This window comes from Culex quinquefasciatus, chromosome 2 (genome assembly GCF_015732765.1).
Source record: "Culex quinquefasciatus strain JHB chromosome 2, VPISU_Cqui_1.0_pri_paternal, whole genome shotgun sequence".
NCBI classification, from domain to species: Eukaryota; Metazoa; Arthropoda; class Insecta; order Diptera; family Culicidae; genus Culex; species Culex quinquefasciatus.
In genome coordinates, this window is record NC_051862.1 from 55,915,665 (window position 1) to 55,940,374 (window position 24,710).

General features: G+C 37.2%; 1 protein-coding gene across 5 annotated transcripts in view; it reads right to left on the reverse strand.

The window, feature by feature from the left end:
• Positions 1 to 24,710, reverse strand: part of LOC6039653 (myosin-IIIb) — a 191,676-nt gene that overhangs the window by 15,509 nt on the left and 151,457 nt on the right. For all 5 annotated transcript variants that reach the window (XM_038250748.1, XM_038250747.1, XM_038250750.1 and 2 more), the window contains 7 exons: positions 4,653 to 6,451; positions 4,451 to 4,595; positions 3,545 to 3,988; positions 3,210 to 3,484; positions 2,986 to 3,151; positions 2,691 to 2,925; positions 1,955 to 2,633 (listed from right to left, as the gene is read on the reverse strand). In XM_038250748.1, the coding sequence (XP_038106676.1) occupies positions 1,955 to 2,633; positions 2,691 to 2,925; positions 2,986 to 3,151; positions 3,210 to 3,484; positions 3,545 to 3,988; positions 4,451 to 4,595; positions 4,653 to 6,451 (3,743 nt within the window). The remainder of the gene's footprint in view (positions 1 to 1,954; positions 2,634 to 2,690; positions 2,926 to 2,985; positions 3,152 to 3,209; positions 3,485 to 3,544; positions 3,989 to 4,450; positions 4,596 to 4,652; positions 6,452 to 24,710) is intronic.

The following is a 24,710-nucleotide window of genomic DNA, read 5'->3' on the forward strand; positions in this document are numbered from 1 at the left end:
AGCATAGGGGAACAGCATCTAATTCCAGCGTGCCTCTAATGTTGGCAGGTCAGAACTTTGACATTCAATTAAAGCTTTGCAGTTTTGCAAAATTAGTAGTTTAAATAGTGAAAATCAGCAAATTGGATGGAGTTAGGAGCGAGTGCTTAACCTGCCAAACATACGAGAATTTCCCCTACTTGCATTAATGAAATAGTTGAATTTTTTAAATTCTGAGCGTTGAATTTTTGAAACAAAGATTTTTTAAATTTTTGAAATTATAAATAATTGAATTTTATATTTTTTAAATATTTGTATACATGATTTTTGAATTTAAAAAACATAAAGTTTTTGAATTGATTTTTTTTCTATTTTAAAAGTTTCAGGATTCTTGAATTTTTAATTTAAAATTTAAATTTTTATTCTGTTAAGTGAGGCTTTTTTTTAATTTGTTGTTTTCAGATTTTTATTTGCAGTTTTTTGTTATTTTTTTTTAAATTTGAAAAATAAAATTTTTAAATTCTCAATTTAAAACAATCATTTTTTATATATATTGTTGCAAATTTTTTGAGTTCTGTTTTTTTTATTTTTTTCCGATTTTTAAAAGAGTTTTCCATTGAAAATATGTACTTTTTTAAACTTGTTCCTCAAATTTTTTATGTTATTATTATTTTTAAAAAATTTATCTGTTCACTTTTATGCTGCATTTTTCAAAATCATTTTTTAAAATATTTTCTTATCAAAGTGGTTTGAAAAAGATACAAATAGTTTAACATTCTTTAAAAATAATTAATTTTTGAAACTGTAAAATAATTCAGTCTTTTTTTGACTCTTTCAAAAACAGCAGTGCATCAAATAGTTTATAAGAAAATATTTAAAATCAAAATGATTTTTTTAATGTTTTTTAAAATAAGATCAAATAAATTTCATTGATCTGTGAGTTCATCAATTTCTTCAAATAAGAACAGATCTTTAAAAAGAATTTGAAATTTTTTAATGTGATTATGAATAAAAAATAAACATGTCAATTTGTTAAAATAACAAAAAATATGTTGAAAAAACTCATAAAAAACCAAAATGAAACATAAATTTGTTAAAGTATAACTTAAAAACTTATGAAATATTTTTGATTCTATACTGTTTTTCTTTAATTTATTTAATGAACTACCCGGGCAGACGGTAACAACAAAATGCATGCCATTTCACTAACAAGTACTGTTAAAATAACAAAAAGTATAATTGAATCTTCTTTAAAAATCCCTTTTTGTATAAGGATTCAATAACAGTCTATGTTATCGTAACAAAATTTGTTATTGGTCTGATATTGGTTGAAAGCCAAAACAGCTTTGGAATAACATTTTTTGCTATGGAAATAATGTGATGATCGGATCAATTGTTAAAATTATAAAAAATAACAAAGATTTGTTCGAAGAATAGCTAAAAATGTTATAAGTCTGTTATTACAATAACAATCCAATAACAAAAAAATCATGACGACGAATAACAAATCTTGTTATAAATAACATAAAATGTTATTGGCCTAACATTTTCAATTATCAAATAATGTTATTTCCAAGTTATTTCCGTCTGCTCGAGATACTCATAAATAGAAAAAAAAACTTACCAGAAAAATCATGAAAAGCTGCTTGAGGCCATTGCATATTCACAAAAATATGTTTGAAATCAAAATATTTTTCATAAAGTTATTATCCTTCATTCTTTTATGCATCCCATAGATCAAAGTACTAACAAATACTCAATGATTAGTCGAAAATGCATTGTTGAATTCAATTTTTTATTAAATTTAAATAAAGTTTTTTTGTTATATACTTTAAAAATATTTGTATAAAGTAAAACATAAAAATTTTCAATTACAAGAAGCTTAAAGCAAATAAATTCATGTTTAAAATTTAATAACCCAAACTGAGTGGCCACCCTGAAATACTTCTTAGACCTAATTTTCAAAGCAACTCACCTCTGAATCAGCTCTTTGGTCATCTCGTGGTCACACTCCGCGCTGCGGAACGAACTGTACTTGGAGTAGTCCCCACTGCCAGCGGTACTGCCCCCATTGCCACCACCCGGAACCGTTCCCAGCAGTCCCGGCACCAGCACAAAGCCCGGCGGCCGCTTGTAGTCGCTCGGCAGCTTCTCTATGGCATCCAGCGGTACGCCGGTCTTGTTGGCGCGCAGATTCTTGTGCACCTCCTGGTTCAGCATGTGCACGTTCTGCGAGAACGCAATCAGGTCGATCTGCTGGTCTTTTGCGGAGAGGGGCTTCACCGGCTGGGGGGCTGGGCCCTTCCTTCGCGAGCCGTCATTTTTGCTCTTGTGGGTGCGGTAGTAGCGCTGAATGATCCGGGCAGCGTCCTCCTTGGAGAAGCCTTCCTTTTGCATCATGCGCTGCGCTTCGACGCGGTTCTTGGCGATGCCCAAAATGTACTTGGTTTTCGCTTCCAGCTCGGGCGTGAGTTTCATCTTGCGGATCGTGTAGCCCCGGTAGTAGCTCTGGATGACGATGGCGGCCTTCTCGTTCTCCTTGTTGTTGACGTCAACGGCGTTCTGGGTTCGCTCCACTGGTTTGATCAGCTCGTGGTTCGACATCTGGTGGATCAGCTTCGCCTTGGCGAACGCCTGTTTGGCTTTGTTTTGCTCTGAAAAATCGTGGAAGTTGAAGTAACATTTCAAATAAATCAGTCTAATCTACTCACCATTGTTCTTCTTCTCCCGCGCAATCCGTTCCTTCTCGGCCCGCTCGCGCTCCACCCGTTCCCGCTCCTGCTTCTCGCGGATCAGCTTGTTCATGCGGCGGCGCGTCAACCAGCCGCGGACGTGCTTCTGCAGCGTCACGGCACTGACGACGGCGAGCCGTTGTTTTTCGCGCTTGCAGAATGCCTTCGCCAGCCAGCGGCGCACGCAGGCCTGCACCAGAACGATCTTGCGGACCTGTCAAAAGTTTTATCTTGGTATCTTGAACTGTTTTGGAGGGTTAAGGATCGAACTTACGTGCTCCTCGTACAGCTTGGACAGGTACTCGATGTGGTAGTACTTGAGGAACACCTTGGACTTCCCGAGCGCCCATCCATCCATTTTTAGGCGTACTAAAAGTAAACGACACGATTCTCGGCTAGCGACGACACGTTCCTCGAATCCGTAACCGAGGAAGTAGTATCTGGAAAGAAGAGTTTCGTTTGAGAACAACACAAATGACTCCGTCCAGCACGACCTACCTCTTCAAGAACTCAGCAAACGCGAGCCGATGGCTGAACCCGTGCTGCCGGATGCGGATCGTCTCCAGTACGCCGGTGTAGCGCAGCTGCTTCAGCACCTTGGCCGGCTCGAAGTTCTTCGCCGCCTTCGTCTCGTTCGGCTTGATGCAGCGGATGAACTGGGGCGCCCCGGTCACCATTTTCTGCAGCAGGTCCATCAGCGAGTACCGGAAGTAGGTGGCCACCGTTTGCTGGGCCCTCGACTGCGATGCCAGTCCGCGGGAGTTGAACTTTTCCTGGGGGGGGTCATGAGACTCGTGTGAGAATTCATCTAGTAGAAATGATCTCCAACGTACCTTGGTATCAACCTTGATAAAGTTGGACACGTTCTGTCGCGATCCGGTGTCCTGGATGGCCGAGTACAGGTTACCGGTCTTGGTGATGGGACACTGAAACAGGAAGCGAATCATGTCGTACTGGCTCTGCCGGATCAGCTGGATGATCTCCGCCGGCAGGAAGTTGCGGTTCTTCTCGAGGAAGCCGTCCGCCTGGTACACCACGCGGCCCGCAAAGTGGTGGATCGCAAAGCATACGGCGTCCGATTTGGGCCGCTGGTAGAACTTGGACTTGACGTTGTTGTGGAACTTTTCGATGAGCGAGCGGTCGTTGGAGCGCGGAAAGCGGGACTCCTCGTCGAGGAGGGCGAGCAGGCCGAGTGGTCGGCTCAGCAGCATGTCCAGGACGGGCCGGTTGTCGGCGAATTCAACGAGGTCGACGGGGATGCCCTCGGCCATGTATTCCTGGGGGATTTGGAAGAATAATGTTTTTTTTTGTAGATTTTTTTTCATGTTCTGTAGCATTTAAGATGAGACGTGTAAGAGACGAATATGTGTCAAATGGATTAACGAGTTTTAGCGTGCAAGCTGTCAGTCGATTTGTTTACATTTTTTCGACTAACCGCTCAACATTATATCATACACAATTGGTGCCGGATCTTTTACGGGAGAGATCCGGAAAAATGTCCGGCACAAATTTGTATAGATTTGACGTTTGCTGAGGATTCCGAAAAGTTTGGTTATGTTCTGCTTGCAAAAGACAATACGAAATTTCTGCCGGAGTTTTACCAGAAAAGATCCAGCAGCAATTTTTACTTAATTGACGATTGCTGAGGGTGCCGACAAGTTTGGTTATGTAACTGCTTGCAAAAAATTATATTGTTCAAACAATTACCATGACCGGAGGTTGTATACAAAGTTACTAACCTGCTGCTCCCACGTGAAGATGTGCTGATTGAAGTAGTACTGAATTTGCTCGTTCGCAATGTTGATGCACAGCTGCTCGAACGAGTTCTTGGAGAAGTTCTCAAACCCAAAGATGTCCAGCAAGCCAACGGCCAGCTGTTCCGAGCTGAAATCAAGATGTCATTTTAATTCTTTTCCACTAAAGCTGTTCAAAATGTCTCACTTGTTCGGCCGATTGTGCACCAGCAGCAGGTTGATCTGGTTCACCATCCAGTCGAACAACCGTCCGTACAGCCCCTTGGCCATGGCGTCCCGCGCGGTGCAAGCCTCCGCCACGTTGTTATGCCGCGTGATGGTTTCACCCCGCGTTACGACCGAGTTCGAGGTGAGCGCCTCCAGCAGATCGGACGACTCCACGCCGAGCAGTTTGGACACCCGGTGCATTGGCGCCACGTCGATGACGCGCGCCTTGCTGTCGGTGTTGTCGTTGGAGTCCATTTCGCCAAACTCCAGGTCGCCCAGGTTCAGGATGGCGGCGAGGACTCGGTTGACCATGTCCACCTCGTCGTCTCGGAATCCGAGCACTTTGAAGCTTGCAAGCAGCTGCTTCCAGCGTTCGACGTTGGTTTTGGGAAGGGTTGCGGTTTCCTGAAGGTAACGATGCGTTTTGCGGTACGACGGGTGAAGGTAGTACTCTTCGAGACGCTTCTCGGCCTGCAGGCCGTCGTACATGTAGTAGAAGATGTGGAAGTTGCCTTCGCCTTCGGCCTGCTTGACGACGCGGCTCTGCTCGAGCAGGTACACGAAGATGCGGGCTCCGTTGACCTTGCCGCTGCGGGCCATCGTCAGCTCCAGGTACTTGCCGAAGCGGGAACTGTTGGAGTTGATGCCGGTTCGGGCGTTGCCGAACGCTTCCATGATGGGGTTGACCTGAAGGATGCGCTCCTCCAGGTTGCGGGTAACTGCTTTTCCGAGGAAGACAAGCTGCTTGAGCAGAAGGTTTGCGCTCTCGGTCTTGCCTGAGCCGCTTTCACCGGAGATGACGATTGCTTGGTTCTGCTTTTGGTGGACAAGCGCTTGGTGAGCGGCGTCCGCTACGGCGAAGATGTGCGGCGGGTTATCAGAGCGGGTCTTCCCGGCGTACTTACGTTGGTGGTAATTGGTGTACAAGCCAAGCTTGGCGAACGGGTTGACCGCCACCAAGATGTCTCCGATGTACGTGTAGATCTGGTTGGTTTCGTAGCGCTTCTGAAGCTGCTCAACGATCGTGTCCTCGGTGAGGACGTCCAGCGCAGCTAGATCGTCCATGTACATCTTCTGAGGTTTCGTCTTACGATCAGATTTCAGCTTGCCGTACTTGGTGGTGGCTTCCGCTTGCTTCGGTGCCCGTCCCTCCGATCGCTGACGCTGAATTTCCGCTTTCAATTCCTGCCTAACCTGTTCAACGTAAGGTCCGACCCCTTTCATGAACGGATGCGTAACCAACTCCTTCGAGAAAGGTCGCTGCTCCAAGTCCTTCACCAAGCACTCGGAGATAAAATCCGAAAGCATCGCCGAGTAGTGTTCCGGATGCCCCAACTTCGGCGGAGGATTCCTAGGAATCTGAAACAACGCCCTCATCGGATGCAACTCGCACAGCGGAGGATCACCCTCCGCCAACTCAATCGCCGTAATCCCAATCGACCACACATCACACCTCGAATCATACGACTGATCCAGCTGCTGCTCGCAAGCGATGACCTCCGGCGCCATCCAGTACGGCGTCCCAACGCTGGTATTCCTCCGCGCCATCGTCGCCGCCAGGTGCGAACTCACCCCAAAGTCCACCAACTTCACATGCCCGTTCTCCGTCAGCAAAATGTTGTGTCCCTTAATGTCCCGGTGCATGCAGTGGTTCTCGTGCAGGAACACCAGCGCGTGCACCGTCTCGCGCAAGATGTACGCAATCTGGTTGTTGCTCAACCGGGAGCCCCGATTGCGCAGACCTTGAACTAGATCCGTAACCGACCCACCGGTGCATAGCTGAAACGAGACACAGACGAAACATTTCAATAAAAGCAAATTAGATCACTGGAACACCAGCCCAGCCAAAGTCGCGGTCCGCGCCCTAGAGTCTGTACACCCAAACGAAAGACTGCTGGCGAAAAATGTGACCACCACGCTCATCACTCAATGCAAGCAATTCGACGTGATCGTGCGTTCTTGCGCATAGCGAGTGCGACGTTTAGATGTAAACAATAACAAACACGTTTTGTTTGGCTGACCGCTCTGTGAACTTTCCGGAAGTTTAGTTGAATTTGGTTGCCGGAATCTCGAGTTATACTCAAAAATATTCGGGCATGTACGTGTGACAAAAAGTCATCTGACTTAATTCCTTTTGGCCAGTTGTCGTACTTGCAGGATGTGGCAAGATAGCACGATCAGATCTTATATGCGTTCATATCAGGAGTGACAACATTGCACGAGGTTTTTACGAGTTTTGTTGAATATCTCAGTTTGAAATCTAACTTTAGGGATCTTTAAAGGTCAAAAGGTGAGGCATTAGAGCTGCACAAAATGGCGTCCTTAGCTAAATTTGCACCAAAATCTACGAGCGGCAAGATAACACAATGACGACGAATTGATGTTGTAGATGTGTCAAACAACACATCTAAACAGTTGACGTCAGAAATTGCAAGCAGAGCCAGAAGAAAAAGCAGTAGAAAAAAAAACTTTCCGCTTTTAAATTTGGAAGTGTTTGTTTTTAGTAAACTTAAGCACTGCAAGAAACAGTGATATCATCATGCTTGTCAAAACACAATTTTGACAGATTCCACTACCACAATAACTGTCAAAAGCATTTGTTTGGTTTGTTTTGGTTTAAATGGAACTTATAGAATAAGTGGAAAAGACGGTATAGAAGCTTTTTTTAGATATCAAATCCTAACCTCATTGATTGTTAACTTTCTGGCCTACTTGGATTCGTCGCTAGATGTCCAAAAAGCTGTCAATCATCGCCAGGCAGCATGATACTCCTCAAATTTGGGTGCAACAGATGCGTGTGAAATGATGCAATAGTCCGGTGCAAGTTCCCACACACCCAAGCACATAATTTCGGACGCGAACTTCATAAAACTAATTAGCGGACGCTCCACACACGTGTGCCCACACGCCACTTTTGCGTACACGTGTGCAGAGCCAGCTTTAAAGCAGTGAATTAAATGGTCATTTCCTCCCATAAAGTTGCGAAACGGCACCACACTCAGGCATTATTGTTGTTGCTGTTGAAAGCGATAATACAATTTAGAGGTGTGATTTGAATACGGCAATTTAAATTAAATTGCGCGAAAAATCTAATCGAAAGTGGGTGGCGGTGATTTAGAACGTGCCTAACGGTAGGATTCGAATTTCAGGGAAAGTGGGCTTAGGAGAAGGCAATTTTTCAGTCGCTGGCACGACGTGCTAAATTGAATAAATTCGAGTGATTAATTTGTTGGATTGTTTGAGGGGCCATTTCTTCGAACGGTAGAGGGAAGATTAAGCAATTCAAACGACTTGAGAGGTGCGATAGAAAGGGATTTCTTTTTTTGTGGAAACAGTTTAGGGAAATTCTATTAAGGATTTATCTTAAAGTTGAAAGAATTTAAAAAAGGAAGTATGTACATACTCATCAAAACTAGATTGCCGGCAGCGAAATTATGGAAAAGTTTAATTTGTATCAAAAATGAAATATGCTGATACAGTTCTCAATCCTGTATCAATCTGATTGTACAAGAGTCAAACTTTGTTGTAAATTATTTTGTAGACTGTGCTTGAATTGTTTGAATGCGGAGAGCACCCAAACCTCTTTTACTCCAAGGAACCTGCCACCCCGGGGATTGGAACTGACGACCTTTGGATTGCGAGTACAACCGCCGACCAGCGACTCCTCCAAGGCAGGCTTGATTTGATGTGTTGTTTGTACTTATACAGGGGAGACAACAACTAAGGCCGGGACCGACGTTTGAATTCCGACGGAAGGTTGAAGGTCCAAGAACATTTCAAAATCCGTACCCACCCTAGTATTAAAATTGTTCTAGGAAGACGTAATTTTTCATTGGCAGCATGGTAATGTTTATAAAGTAAAATAATTTTCTGTAATTTTTAAGATTTTTTTTCTAAAAACCTGCTTTTGCTTCGAAAATCAATTACATCATCTAAGGCCTCATCCATAAAGTATGTCACGCTAAAATCAGCCAAAATTAACCCCTCCCCCCCCCCCCCCCCCGTTTGTCGCGCTTCTCCTATACTTATAACAAGCAATGTAACACTTGCTCAGACCCCCTCTCCCCCTCCCCCTAGAGCGTGACATACTTTATGGATGACGCCTTATACACGGAGAAAAAAAGAGTTCGCAAAATCGTTAAAAAAAACAAAGTGTTCAAATGCCATGATACGATTACCAAAAAACGATCTTGGGCACTCTTTTTTCTCCGGGTAGGAAACATCTTGCTGGTTTATTTAGCGTTTTGCAAATTAGTTTTTGTCCTTCCAATGCCAAGATGCAGCTATTTTGTTTTAGTGAAAATGAAGAATTACATTGCATTTAATGCAATATAAAAACTCAATTTAATTATACTTTTGTCAGCTACTTCCATGTCTTTTATGTTTCCAAACCTATTGCATGTTAATTGCTACAACAATTGTCATACATTTTTATCTAAATTTCGATCATTAAGAAAAATGCACAACAAAATATTAAAAATTAATGAAAAATCATAAAACACGAGAAATTAAGTTATAAATAGAAAAAAATATTATGAAAATGAACTCTCAAACAAAAAGAATGGAATAAAAAGGGCAGTAAAGTGTTGATTGCTTTATACACGCAGAAAAATAAGGCATATTTGAATCAACAAAACGTTTTGTTGATTTGAAAATAAAGATTTTTGTTGAATCAACGCTAAACGTCAAAGCAGCTTTTTGAAAACAACAACAGACTTTTGTAGAATTGAGAAAATCAAGGTATGTTTAAACGCAATTTTGTTGTTGATTATATTCAACAAAAATTTTATTTTTTCAAACCTCGTACAGGCTGATTCTACAAAACAGTTTTCTGCGTGTAAGTGAAATCTTAAGATTCTCAATACCTTTGTTTCAGTACCTCAGAAGTTTGATGAAACATTTCTTTTTTTATATTTTCAAAAATGGTCAATCATGAGCACAGTAGTAATTTTGATAATTTTAATTTCAAAACAAAAATAAATTAAGTGAGAAAATAAGATAAAAAGGCTCTCAATTAAAATTATTGTACAAAAAAGTCATAGTTAAAACTCGAAGCTGAAAAATTAAAAATAAAAAATAAGGAAAAAAAAGGAAATAATCCGAGACCGTGGTGTACACAGTAAAAAATAATGTAAATTTGGAAGCTGTAATTTTGGAAGGTTGAATATTATGATGTAATTTTACCTAAATTTAGACTGAAAAGTGGCATTACACCAGAAAAGTGGTAAAATTACACATTTCCAGAGGTAAATTTACACCTTTTTTCTGACATTAAAGATGCACCCCTTCCCAGATGTAATATTACCATGATTTTTTTTTTACTGTCTAGGGTTACCCCTTGCCTCTCACCCAATCGGCTTCACAGCAAAAAATCAGATGGTAAAATGGCATGCAGAAGTATGCACATTACCTTTGTGAGCAAAAGCATGTATGAGAAAACGTGTACATAAAAAGCATGTACCGAATAAAAAAAATCAGGTCTGCTTACCCCAAAAATAACATCAAACCCGCGAGTGTCATATTTAGATTACCAAGTCCGCGCCCCAACCCTCTCGGCTATCTCGCCGCTCACAATCCAAAGGTCGTCAGTTGGAATCCCGGGGTGGATGGAAGCTAAGGTGCAAAAAGAGGTTTACAATTGCCTCAACAACCAAGCCTTCGGACACCTAGTTTCGAGTAGGAATCTCGCAATCGAGAACGCCAAGGCTGTAGAGCGAATAATTTGATTTGATTTTTTTTTGTTTTAAGAAATAAGATTATTCAATTCCTATAACTTTAGCAAAGACACCATGGGCGGAAACATTTTTAATCAGCTAGCAAATATTATGAACAAATGTCACTAAAAGTTTCACACTTTTACATGTGTTTCACACACATTTTTATAATGGGAATTCTTCAGGTTTGGCAGATCATTATTTTACAATAAAAATATAACAAATAACTTCATTATTTTAAGAAACAAGATAACCAGTGCAAGTTTTCAGTAATGTGGAAGCAATAGTAGTTTATGCAACAAGTTACAAAAAGAAGATTTTTTCAGCACGAGTTGTACATTTATCCAACGAGGTTTACCGAGTTGGATAAATACGACGAGTGCTGAAAAAATCAAGTTTTGCAACGAGTTGCTTACAACATTTTTTGCAATTCCAAAAAACGCTCTTTGATTGGAATTTGATGTCAAACATTCATGTGTTTAGTAAATTAACCGTCCAAAACAAAAAAAAATATTGAAAAATGATACTTTTCGATTCTAGTGATAAAAAGTTCAACTTTTCAGCACCCATTTCAGTATTAATTTTCCATACAGTTATTTTTGGTAGGGAAAAGTAGGCCGTTTCGTTTCTCCAGAAGGTCAGGAAAAGTTGACAGTTTCATAGCGGAATTGCAAAAATATATTTTTCAAGCGATTTTATTTTTTCAATATTGTGAATTTGCAAAATTAGAAATGATACATTATTGTTGTCACATCACGTTGTTTGGTATTATTATTGTTTTGCTTTTTGTTAATACAACGGTACAAAATATTGCATTTCAGTTTTGTTAAGTTTTATTATTGTTTATCAAGGTACTTTTGATGATCTGATTGCATTAAAACATGGCTAAAGCGCTTCATACTAAAAAGTGCTAAGACTATTTGAAATAAAAGGACAAAATACTCAAAACTTTTTTTAAAATTTGAAAATAATAAAACTTTTCAAAATGTCGAAAAAAGATATCTAATTAGCTCAGTTTTTTTAGGTGATCAAATGCTTAGATATTATTTTTTTTAGTTGTAATAAAAAATTATTTCTGTAAAAAGTTCCATCACAAATACTTATTAAAACCGTCATCAGGGGTGACATTGGGTCTGGGGGGTGAGATTGGGTCATACAAAAATGCAGAAATTTGTATTCCCCAATCTTACCCCAGACCAAATGTCACCCCTAATGAGGGAAATAAAAAAAACACACCTTTCGAAATGTCAATGAAAAAATAATGTTGTTTGTAAATAAACCATTATAAGCCTATTGCAAATATTTTTGAATATTTATGACCCCCCCCCCCTCCCCACTACGTAATCAACAACAGGTGACAAAACATTATTAAAAAAAAGCTTCTCAGTTTTGATGGAAAAATAATTCTTATCAACTGCAAAAAAAATATAAATGCAATTTCTAGCTTTAAGATCCATATTTTGCATGTTTTTAATCAATAATAAATATTTTGCCTATATTTTTGAAATTTCGGTGTGCAAGTTTTTTTTTGCCAAAAAGGGAACATCCATAAACCACGTGACCCCCCATTACATTTATTTTTATTTTTGTACAGTGTTTATGTATATCAGGGGTGACCAAAGTATGGCCCGCGGGCCAAACGTGGCCCGCGAGGTGATTTTTTGTGGCCCGCGGACTCATTTTGAATGATCATGTAAATTGGCCCTTTGATCATTTGTATAATGATTTATTTATATTTTTTTTAAATTAATGTTTATTCAAAACCTTTTTATGCAATTTTTTTTTATTTTTGTTGATCCAAAACTAATGGTTTATCCATATTGTGATCTTTTTTATACGATGCAAATATTATAATATAATTACAATGTGAGCGAAAATATTTAGTGAAATTCAAGAAAACATTCATCAAACATTTCCGGAAATGATTTATGAAACGTTCAAATATGACTTACTTTGTACTTAGAATCCTTTTTTCCACCTTTTTTGCCTTCCTTACTGAGGAAAGGCTATAAAATCACTCGAAAAATGTTCTACTCATTTAGACCTCCTAGACCCACCTTCATGTATACCTATCGACTCAGAATCAAATTCTGAGCAAATGTCTGTGTGTGTTGGGGGATGTTGATCAAAAAATTGTCACTCGATTATCTCGACATTGGCTGAACCGATTTTGTCCATTTTGGCGTCATTCGATCCGTCTTGGGGTCCCATAAGTCGCTATTAAAAATGATAAAGTTAAGTTAAGTACTTCAAAAGTTATGCTAAAAAACGAGTTTAACAAAAGTCCGGAAGATTGTAAAAAGGGTGGTTTTTGTAAGAAAACCCGTCATGCTATACATTTTTAGAAAGGTATTTAAAAGACCTTTTCAACGCGTCCAAGACATTGAAGATCTGACAACCCTATCAAAAGTTATAAGCACTTAAGTGTTATTTATACGCTTTTTGGAGGCCGGATCTCAGATATGTTGATGAAAACGTTGTCCGGAACTCTCATGCGACCTATTGTTGGATAGGTATTCAAAAGAGCTTTCCAATGCGTCTAAAACATTGAAGATCTGGCAACCCTATCAAAAGTTATAAGTACTTAAGTGTTATTTACGCACTTTTTCGAGGCCGGATCTCAGATATTTTGATGAAAATGCTGTCCGGATCTCATATGCGACCTATCATTGGATAGGTATTCAAAATACCTTTTCAACGCGTCCAAAACATTGAAGATCTGACAACCCTATCAAAAGATATAAGCACTTCAGAGTTACTTATGCACTTTTTGGAGGCCGGATCTCAGATATTTTGATGGAAACGTTTTACAGATCGCTCATGCGACCTATCCTAGGATGGGTATTCAAAAGACATCTAACGCGTCCAAAATATTGAAGATCTGACAACCCTATCAAAAGTTATAAGCACTTACTTACTTAGCACTTTTTGCATTTTGGATAGCACCCTTTAAATGTGAGGAAGGCGCCAACCACCTAAAGGTGGATTAAGTAACGTTTTTGCCTTCCTCACCTTACTGAGGAAAGGCTATAAAATCACTCGAAAAATGAACTTCTCAATTAGACCTCCTAGACCCACCTTCATGTATACCTATCGACTCAGAATCAAATCCTGAGCAAATGTCTGTGTGTGTGGTGGGATGTTGATCAAAAAATTGTCACTCGATTATCTCGAGACTGGCTGAACCGATTTCGTCCGTTTCGGCGTCATTCGATCCGTCTTGGGGTCCCATAAGTCGCTATTAAAAATTATGCAGTTTAGTTAAGTACTTCAAAAGTTATGCTAAAAAAACTATTTTGACTAAAGTTCGGAAGATTGTAAAAAGGGTGGTTTTTGTAAGAAAACCTGTCATGTTATACATTTTCAGAAAGATATTTGAAAGACCTTTCCAACGCGTCCAAGACATTGAAGATCTGACAACCCTATCAAAAGTTATAAGCACTTAAGTGTCATTTATGCACTCTTCAGAGGCCGGATCTCAGATATTTTGATGAAAACGTTGTCCGGATCTCTCATGCGACATATCGTTGGATAGGTAATCATAAGACCTTTCCAACGCGTCCAAGACATTGAAGATCTGACAACCCTATCAAAAGATATAAGCACTTAAGTGTCATTTATGCACTTTTTGGAGGCCGGATCTAAGATATTTTGATGAAACCGTTGTCCGGATCTCTTATGCAACCTATCGTTGGATAGGAGACCTTTCCAACGCGTCCAAGACATTGAAGATCTGACAACCCTATCAAAAGTTATAAGCACTTAAGTGTCATTTATGCACTTTTTGGAGGCCGGATCTCAGATATGTTGATGAAACCGTTGTCCGGATCTATCATACGACATATCGTTGGATAGGTAATCAGAAGACCTTTTCAACAAGCATGAATTGGATTGGGGATCTGGCTACCCTATCATAAGGTGTAAGCATATAAGTGCCCTGCAATATGAAGATTATCCAATCTAGTGGTATGAATAATGAGTCAAATTGATAAAACACTGAAAAACATCGCCCTTTTGTGTCTATTTTGGATAGCACCCTTTAAATGTGAGGAAGGCACCAATCACCCTAGGGTGGATTAAGTTACGTTTTTTAATTAAATATACTTTATTGAATCTTTCTTATAATAATTACATTTGGTTTACATAATAAGTGGTCAGCTGTGGCTTTTCAGCTTAAGTTTGCTTTTCGTGATTTAAACACTGTTCATTTTCATAACTTTAAAAGTATATAATTTATCATTTTTGTAACACTAGGCCTTTTTTCCACCTTAGGATTCAAACTCATAAAAGTTAAATAACGAATAACGAAACGAATGCTTGGCTACGATCTGATTCAGGCAGACAAATTATTGTTGAAATCGAAGGAATGAGACTGCTGTCTTTCAAAATGTTCGGCAATGCACCACACATTTTTTTTCGCTAATATTGAATGTAAATTGTTGAAATTCTGGCACATAATTTCAATTTTTACATATTTTTTTGCTTTTATTTTGCGTTCACAAAAACTTTTATAAATATTTGCAGAGGACTAATAGTTGGACAATAATTTTGCAACGATTTTTCATTTGTTAGACTTAATTTAATGATAAACACATTTTTATCAGATTTTATGTCACTATTTTCAATAGAATACATGCAATTTCCATAAATATACAAGCACATTCAACTTTTTCCCATTTTTTAACAGAACTATTAAAACAATAAAACTGATTAAAACTGTAATTTTTGGCTTTGTATTGTTTTCAAAAAGCAAAAATTTTCAAAATATAACAGAGATTTTAATAATCTTCAACTTATTGATGTAATTTTTAGTCATTTAAATTAAAAAACGAAATATATTTATTTTTGATTAATTATATTATACATTTGGCCCGCAAGCTAATTTGAGTTTCAAATTTGGCCCGGCATCCAAAAACTCCTGGTATATGGTCCCAAAAAATATTTCCTCTAGCAAAAATTACAGTTAAGTAGCGAAAAAGGCCAGAATTTTTGAAACCATAATTTTTTTTCGATGAATAATAAGTTTTTTCGAAATTCTTATTGCGCGATAAAATCAGGCGTCTATTTTACATAAGGGTAATTCTCTACCAACTCACACGAAATCGGGAAAAGTTGCCCCGACCCCTCTTCGATTTGCGTGAAACTTTGTCCTAAGGGGTAACTTTTGTCCCTGATCACGAATCCGAGGTCCGTTTTTTGATATCTCGTGACGGAGGGGCGGTACGACCCTTCCATTTTTGAACATGCGAAAAAGAGGTGTTTTTCAATAATTTGCAGCCTGAAACGGTGATGAGATAGAAATTTGGCATCAAAGGGACTTTTATGTAAAATTAGACGCCCGATTTGATGACGTACTCAGAATTCCGAAAAAACGTATTTTTCATCGAAAAAAACAATAAAAAAGTTTTAAAAATTCTCCCATTTTCCGTTACTCGACTGTAAAAAAATTTGGAACATGTCATTTTATGGGAAATTTAATGTTCTTTTCGAATCTACATTGTCCAAGAAGGGTCATTTTTTCATTTAGAACAAAATTTTTCATTTTAAAATTTCGTGTTTTTTCTAACTTTGCAGGGTTATTTTTTAGAGTGTAACAATGTTCTACAAAGTTGTAGAGCAGACAATTACAAAAATTTGATATATAGACATTAGGGGTTTGCTTATAAACATCACAAGTTATCGCGATTTTACGAAAAAGTTTTGAAAAAGTTACTTTTGCGTTTCTCTTTGTTTCGTCGTCCGTGTCTGTCGCGGGTGACCATGAACGGCCATGATCGATGACGACCAACTTTTTCAAAACTTTTTTTCGTAAAATCGCGATAACTCGTGATGTTTATAAGCAAACCCCTTATGTATATATATCAAAATTTTTGTAATTGTCTGCTCTACAACTTTGTAGAACATTGTTACACTCTAAAAAATAACCCTGCAAAGTTAGAAAAACACGAAATTTTAAAATGAAAATTTTGTTCTAAATGAAAAATGACCCTTCTGGGACAATGTAGATTCGAAAAGTACATTAAATTTCCCATAAAATGACATGTTCCAAAATTTTTTACAGTCGAGTAACGGAAAATGGGAGAATTTTTAAAACTTTTTTAGTGTTTTTTTCGATGAAAAATACGTTTTTTCGGAATTCTGATTACGCCATCAAATCGGGCGTCTAATTTTACATAAAAGTCCCTTTGACACCAAATTTCTATCTCATCACCGTTTCAGGCTGCAAATTATTGAAAAACACCTCTTTTTTCGCATGTGCAAAAATGGAAGGGGTCGTACCGCCCCTCCGTCACGAGATATCAAAAAACGGACCTCGGATTCGTGATCAGGGACAAAAGTTACCCCTTAGGACAAAGTTTCACGCAAATCGAAGAGGGGTCGGGGCAACTGCTGTGTGAGTTGGCGGAGAATTACCCATAAACGTCCTTTTGGCACCAAAATCCAGAATCATCGCAATTTCGTGCAGCAAATTATTGAAAATCGCGTCTTTTTTCGAATATTCAAAAATAGAAGGGGTCGTACCTCACTTTCATAACGCGATACAAAAATTACCTTTAGAACAATTGGCAATTTTTCTGATTTCGTGTGAGTTGGCAGAGAATTGCCCAATAAAGCAGATAAATGAAACAAATTAAATCATAAATAAATGAGCTGAGCTTGTGAATTTTAGTAAAATTTGGTCTTGGTAAAATTTACAGCAACAGAAAAATTTGTTAAAAAGAACTCCTACCAATACCTTAAAAAAATAAAGTGAGCATAAAATACAATTACAATCCCAGTCGATTTGCCCCAGACACTCGGCAATCAAGAACTTTACGCCTTCCAATTATACCGTCTCTCATTTCTCCCTTTTCCAAGGTGTAATTAAAATTTAAAACACATTTATTCTTCGTTCCAGCTCCGCTCTCAAGTGAATTATAATAAGTTCTTCCGATCTACCACCTGCCACTAGGAGCCGGCATTTCGCATTCATCCAACATTATTTGCTTTTTTTTCTATTTCAGCCCCCGTCAATCAGCAAACGCCCCGTTTAAAAATTTATAATGACCACTTTTGCACAGCTCCATTATCACCTTCTTATTTAATCACGCAAATCTACGCCGTTTTTGCGCGCAACTTCGCACAACTAACTGCTCGTTGTTTGATTTTTTGCCGCCAAAGCTGTGCAGTGCGTGGGTGGACCGGGTAAATTTGCGTTTAGTAACAACAATTGCTGCGCCAGCAGTTGCGTAACGTTTTTATTGATTTACCACTTTTAATCCAAAGGAAAGTGAAATTGATCAATCGGAAAAGGCCGAAAAAGGTGAAATTTTTTCCGATCACAAACGGGTGATAAAAGGGCGCGCAAATTGTCGAGATAAATAATTTGTCGAAGAAAGTGTTTTTTTTTTCTGTTTGCTTTTCTTTCGGCCAACGGCCTTGCCTAAAAAAAACGTTAAGGGGTAGGGCACACTTCAACAGCTGACGACGATGGTTCAACGAGATTTCATTAAATAAAATAAATAACTTGAAGCGATCTTCATCAACGGCGACGAGTTATCTCCTAGTTGACTTTTCGATTTTTCGTATTTTGGTAAACTGAGTTTTTTTCCGCATTTATGTTATGTAGAAAGTTCATCAGCTGAAGGAAAAAGTGACGAAGTTCAACAACTGACCAACCAAGTTGAGGAAAATTAAAGTGCACTGGACCATTGAGCGCTGAACCCCTCTCCAGTTGAAGAGCTATCCAAACAAAATCGAGTTTTTTGGCGTGACGTTGGCAGCTTATTTTTTCTCGTTGGACAAGTTTCCTGAAGTGTAACTGCCAAAATGTTTTGCTGATTATAAATTCAGTTAGTACTAAGCACAAACACACACACTCGGAAGCATCTCATTATCGCCGTCAAATGGGAGGAAAAACGAAAAGGAAATCTTTGGAGTAGGTTAACGGTAATTTTATACATATTTTCCTACTCGGTGAAAAGCTGGTGAATAAGATGTTTAGTAAGTTTAGAAATTGGCGTTGTTGTCTCCGCACGTGACAAAGGTAAAAATTTCGATTGGAAATTTCACGCCGCTTCAGTGCAGCACGCAGCGAATAATACATGATTGTATCGCTATAAATCAAAACATTCCAACTGGTTTGAAAGATACATAATTTAACAAAACTAGAATTGTATTTACATTGCAGATTTAAAATTTATTTAATTTTAAAAAATCATATTCAAATCAGATGAAAACCCCGATTTAATATCACCAGAGGTGAAATAGAGCCTTCCTTACAAAATGATGAAACTCCGACAAATATATTGGTGCAATTAATTTTCAGAAACAAAATGCTACCACCCAGTGAAAATTTGACCAAAAGCTTCGAATATTTTTAGGCTAAACCTCGAATACCATTTTTTTAATTTTAGAGGAACATTATGGGTCGCAAGGTATTAAAATGTTATTAAGAAAAACATATTGGATTGACATTATTAGAAAAAATATAAAGGGTACTCAGTCTTTAATGTTCGTCTATGATTAACTTAAAAAAAAATGTGTATCGCTATTGCACTTTGTCGATCTATTATGAGAAGCCAAAAAGAACACTTTCACGCGCAGCGTTAAACGCGCAACCGTAAATGTGCTGGCGTTTATGCTTCGACTTGATGACTTCGCGGCTTCGATGTTCAGCATATGATTCTGTATAAAACCAACAATTTAATAGGAAAAATAGGGTAAAAATAAGACGAAAAACACTAATATGGCTATATCTCTGGAAATACATTGTGGAAAAGCCTCAAATTTTGAGCCAAAGCAGTTTATGGCGCATGTTTTCTAATGGCTTTTTGTTTGAAACTGAATTCTTGTAATTTGATAGTGTTATCTGTAAAATAGTCCAAAAAATACCTCTTAAAATGGCTTTGACCACATTTATTGGTCGAAAATTGTGAATCGAAAAATAAAATGTTCGTCTTCGACCCCATGGCTACAAATCTGAAATATGAAAATTGATTTTTAAGAGCGGATACAGACATCGATCAAGTATTTCAGAAAAGAGCTCTCAAAAATCAAACTTTGAGTTCCGGGTTTCGGGCCAAAATTCAATCGAAAAAGCGCATTCAAACCTTCAATTTAGTAATAGGATTTTTTCTGGGACGACTCCTCGCAGCGCACGATTTTTTTAAGATTTCTGAGAAAAGTGTTTTTCCAAAAGCAAACCTTAAACCTTTCTTTTGTAAGAAAGGCAAAAATAAAGTGATTGTGCTACGTCGATCTGCCATAAATGTCTGAAGTCGCGTTTTGTCCTTCAATAAACAAAAAAATCGAATGGAACAAAAACAAAAATTCGAATGGAGCTTCTGCATTTGAATGAGATAATTGGAAGTTGTTATTTGGAACGACAGCAACTCGACGTCGTCGTGCTATCTTGTCGCACCCGCCATTTTGACGTTCCGAGAAAAACGCGTTTTAATGTTTGACCTTGAATATTCAAAAACGAAAGCACGCAATGTAAACAATAACAAACACGTTTTGTTTGGCTCACCATTCTGTGCATTGTCCCAAAGTTTGGTTGAAGTTGGTTGCTGGAGTCCCGAGTTATAATTACAAATATTTACGGTAGTCTAACTTGTACGTGCGACAAACGCATCCTGACTTTCCTGGCCTGAAATCCCCTTTGGCCTTTTGTCGCACTTACATCAATTTTCATGGAGTGACAAGATAGCACGACAAGATTGAAACTACTTTCATATATAAAGTGACAAAAATGCACGGAGTTTTTTCGGTTTTTGCTGAATATCTCAGGATTGAAATCGAATTTTGGGGATCTGTGAAGGTCAAAAGGTGAGGCATTGTGAGCTGCACAAAATGGCGTTCTTAACTCAATTTGGCCCAAAATGCACGTACGACAAGTTAGCACGATGGCGACGAACTGTTGTCAAAATCACGAAACCACGTGTTTAAAAATCACCGAACAATTCAATGGGGTTTAATGCAAACAGCAAATTTCACAACTGATTTTGATTTTGAATTTTGAGAACACGTTTTAAATAGTTTGAAGTGTCCACGTAGTTTATGAATTGCCTTTTTATAGAGGGCTTTCCCTGTACGATTAAGTGACGTAAACGCCATATCGAGATTAAGGCATTTTTGAGGCTTAATTTTTTCAGCTATCGATAAGAAAATGTCTTGCCATTAGGCCTGAAAAAGGATTCCTATCATAACTTTTTTAAACTGTTTAAAAAATGGTTGGAATGAATTTGATTTTTTTTTCATTTTTTTTCTTATGAAGACAAAACCAACTGCCCATGTGATTAAGACTTAATTTCTGCTATATTAAAAAAAATTATGACAGAATAATTTTAATGAAAAAATATATTTGGTAACAAAGCATAACCAATGTCCCCTCGACTCGCTTTTTTGTAATTCATAAACAAAGCTTTTGGTACCCCACAAAGTTTTAAAGATTGCTTTGAGTTATTTTTCCATTTATGTTGGCGTGGCGTAAAAAAAAATGATATCTTGCGTATTTAAATTACGAAAATTTTGGTACCCTAACATGTAAAGATCGACGCTGAAATTTTCAAGTTATCGCTGTTTTAGTGAAAAAAAGACGATTTTTCCCGTTTTCGTCATATTCTCATTTTTGCGCGTGGTGCGTCGAAAAACCCAATTTTTATTTTCAAAAAATCGTATCTCAAAGTATTGAAAACATAACTTTACCATTTTTTGATATATTATGTAAAATTTTCCGAAGAATCAGGTAAAAATATTTTAGACATAGGCTCTTTGATCCCGAGACCTTTAAAACAGCATTTTAAGTTTTCATACGACCTTTTCAAACTTCTTACTATTTTTCCCAAATAGCCAAACTAATCACCTTTCTTTTGCGTCTAACACAGAGCAATTCAATGTAAAATAGTGAATCGGTTTTACCCGACCCTCTCCGATGTCAATGAAACTTTGTAGACTTGTTATCCTACGCTTATATAAGCCATTTTTGTGTATATAGAGCCAGTTTCACTCGATAATGACATTTGAGAAGGGCGTTAATGTTTTAAATATTTTTGTATTTCGTAATTTAAACATTTCTGTATCTCGAAGCCGTTGCATCGTATCAAAAAGTGGTCAAACACAAACTTGTAGGAAATTTGACGGGCTTTTCGAAAAAAATACACTGAAAGAAAATAACACTCCACTTTCATGACATTTTTTGATTTTTAAGTTTAAAAGCTGACCGCCCACGATTTTTTTTTCGTTTAATTTTTTTGTGAAAATAGCCTAAGATGTTACAAAAAGGCTCACGAAAAATGCAGGATGGAGCAACTCACCTAAAAAGATACAAAAATCATTAACTAAAACTGTTTTTTTTAAAGTGGTCTAAACGTCAAAATTTTTAAAAACCGGTAGTGGGAATCGATTCTCCAGACAATTTTACATAAAAGTCTCCGTATTGACCATTGTCCTATGTCCAATCCTTGGGAAGATACAGCGGTTTTAAAAATAAAAATGTTGAAAAAACGGGATTTTTGGTGGTTTTTGACAATTTCTATATGACAGACTTGGTTTTTCAGTCTCGTAAGTATTTTTAACGCAAAGCTCGTCCAATTTCCCATAAGATTGTCTTTGACCACATTTCAAAATAACTCGTTTTTTATGATTTAAGTTAATTTTCTCTTCAAGTTACTATACTACACTGAAAAAAATATTATGTTTTCAGTTATGAGCAATGTAATTAGCTTATATCTGTAAGCCCATACATCCAATTGAAATGTGGTCAAAGACAAAGTTATGCGAAATTGGACGAGCTTTCTGATACAAATATTTTCGAGACTGAAAAATAAATTCTGGCAAAAAGAAATAGCCAAAAACCATCAAAAAACCTATTTTTTCAACATTTTTATTTTTAAAACTGCTGTAATTTCACAAAGTTTGAACTAAGGACAATGGTCAATAAGTAGACTGTTTTGTAAAATTGTCTGGAAAATCGACTCTCGTGTTCGATTTTTGAAAATTTTGATGTTTAGAGCACTTTTGAAATTTTGAACGAAAAAAAAAAAATCGTGGGCTCACCTTCAAATTTGACTTTTAAACTTAAAAATCAAAAAAACTCATAAAAGTGGAGTGTTTTTTTCTTTCAGTGTTTTTTTCGAAAAGCCCGTCAAATTTTCTACAAGTTTGTGTTTGACCTCTTTTTGATACGATGGAACGGCTTCGAGATACAGCAATATTTAAATTACGAAAAACAAAAATATTTAAAACACTTACGCCCTTCTCAAATGTTATTATCGAGTGAAACTGGCTCAATATAGACAAAAATGGCTTATATAAGCGTAGGATAACATGTCTACAAAATTTCATTGCAATCGGAGAGGGTCGAGAAAAAAAAGTACCTGAAAAAATATTGTTTTGGGCTGGAATTGCTCCACAGTTAAAATCGGATGAAATGGCGCGGAGATATGATGTTTTTTAAAAGTGGTTTTTGCAAAAATCGGCGAAAAATGCCATTTTTTGGACCACCCAAACACGGCGTAGGTCACCCTAATGGTCAAACAAAAAAAAATACGGGTCGAATTATTTCGGCCAAGGAACCCCCAGAAAAATTTTGAACCCGATCGGAGAGCTTTTTTTCGAATCGTGCTGTTTTCGTGGGGAATTGCTGTGTTTTAATTTTGTAATTTTGTAAAATTGTGAAATATACGAAATAAAAACTTGGATTGTTGTACAGAAGGATTCTTAAATTGAATTTCTTACAGTTTTGAATGTGTTTACTTCATATTTTCTTAACAAAGCATATTAATTATACAGATAAGTGCAAATATTTTTGAAAAATCTAAAAATGTCTTAAAATGTGTCAAGCAATTACAAAAAAGTAAAATTTCAAATAAATTTAATACGTTTGCTAAAATTCAAAGATTAACATTTTAAGATTTGTGTTTGTTTCAAATCATTTTATAATATTTTGTAAGATATTTTATTAATGTGCACAATAACGCAAAAAATGTGTGTTTTTATTGTAAAGAAGATTCGAACACGAATAATATTTAAATAATTTTCATTATAAATTGTTGTGTTGAGGAAATCAAACTTTTAAAAACAAGCTACGACCATTTATATTCAAATGCAATCAACAAAACAATATTGATACAATTTTAAAACAAAATAAAAATAAATCAAAAAAACTTATTTTTGAAATTTATCCAGGTTTTTCTTTTTCATAATCCAATATATAAATTTTATTTGCAACACTAGTTTTCTCATTTCTTTATTTTGATATGATTTGATAAAAATAGTGTTGTAAATTTCGTTTTTGCGTTTCAACTTTTATCAAACATTTGTTCCGGTCCGCCACTGCTATTTTTTGGTCCACCCTTAACTCGGTAAGAACTATCTTATATTCCAAACAAAAAAACTGAGTTTAGATTTAAAAAAAAAGATTCCCCGTTGTTCATGGATGACCCTTAAGATTAAAAGATGTAGTTAAAGATTTTATAAACCTTTTTTGAATTTTTTAGAAAAAATGGTAAAAGTCTTTATGCTCTTACTGGAATTTTCCAAAAAGATGGCGCTACAAAGATCCTCCAAAAATAAAAAAGTGTTTTTTTTAAATCAATTTTAAGTAGCAAAAAGTGATTTTCAAAATCAGCAAAAAAAATCGGTGCATCATTTTTTTTCAGTGAAGTCCTTAACTAACGTCTCTGGGTAAAAAAAGAAGAAAAAAACGATACATGTATCGAAATTTCTAAACAATTCTAATAATAAAATAAACCTTTAATTGCTAATTATTTCAAAAAAGAAAGTTTAAACAGACTTTTTATTTTTTGCTTACACGCAAAAAAAAGCGTTCTCGTAGCCATGAACAAAAAATCACGAATTTAGCAAACAAGCGTGTTCATGGAAACGTGAACAAATTCATGAAATCATGGTACAAAAATCATGAAATCATGATGGGCACTTCATGAAGTTATGAACTAGTTCACGAAGTTGTGATCCATGTTTAAAGCAGAAAAGTTGCGTTATTTTTTAAAGTCGACCGTAACGCTTGGAAACAAAACAGACATGTTTTGACGTGCTGGCCAGCTGATTGGCGGAATGTGCTTGTGCGTTGACTTTTAGAGAAATTTTTCAAGAAGTTTTCTTTGGTAATAAATGTTTGTGCTTGTGGTTTTCGATTGTCGACTTCTGGAGGCCAGGTAAGTTTCGCCAGGGGGAAATGGCCACAAGGGCTCATGCATGAAGACCGTGGCTTGTTGGGGAGTCTAGCGAAAATCACGTTCCAAGGAATAAGTTGAAATTGTGTATGGTGAAAAGCAACGCAGGAAAGGAGTAGGGAAGTTGGGGTTGGAGGAGCATTTCAA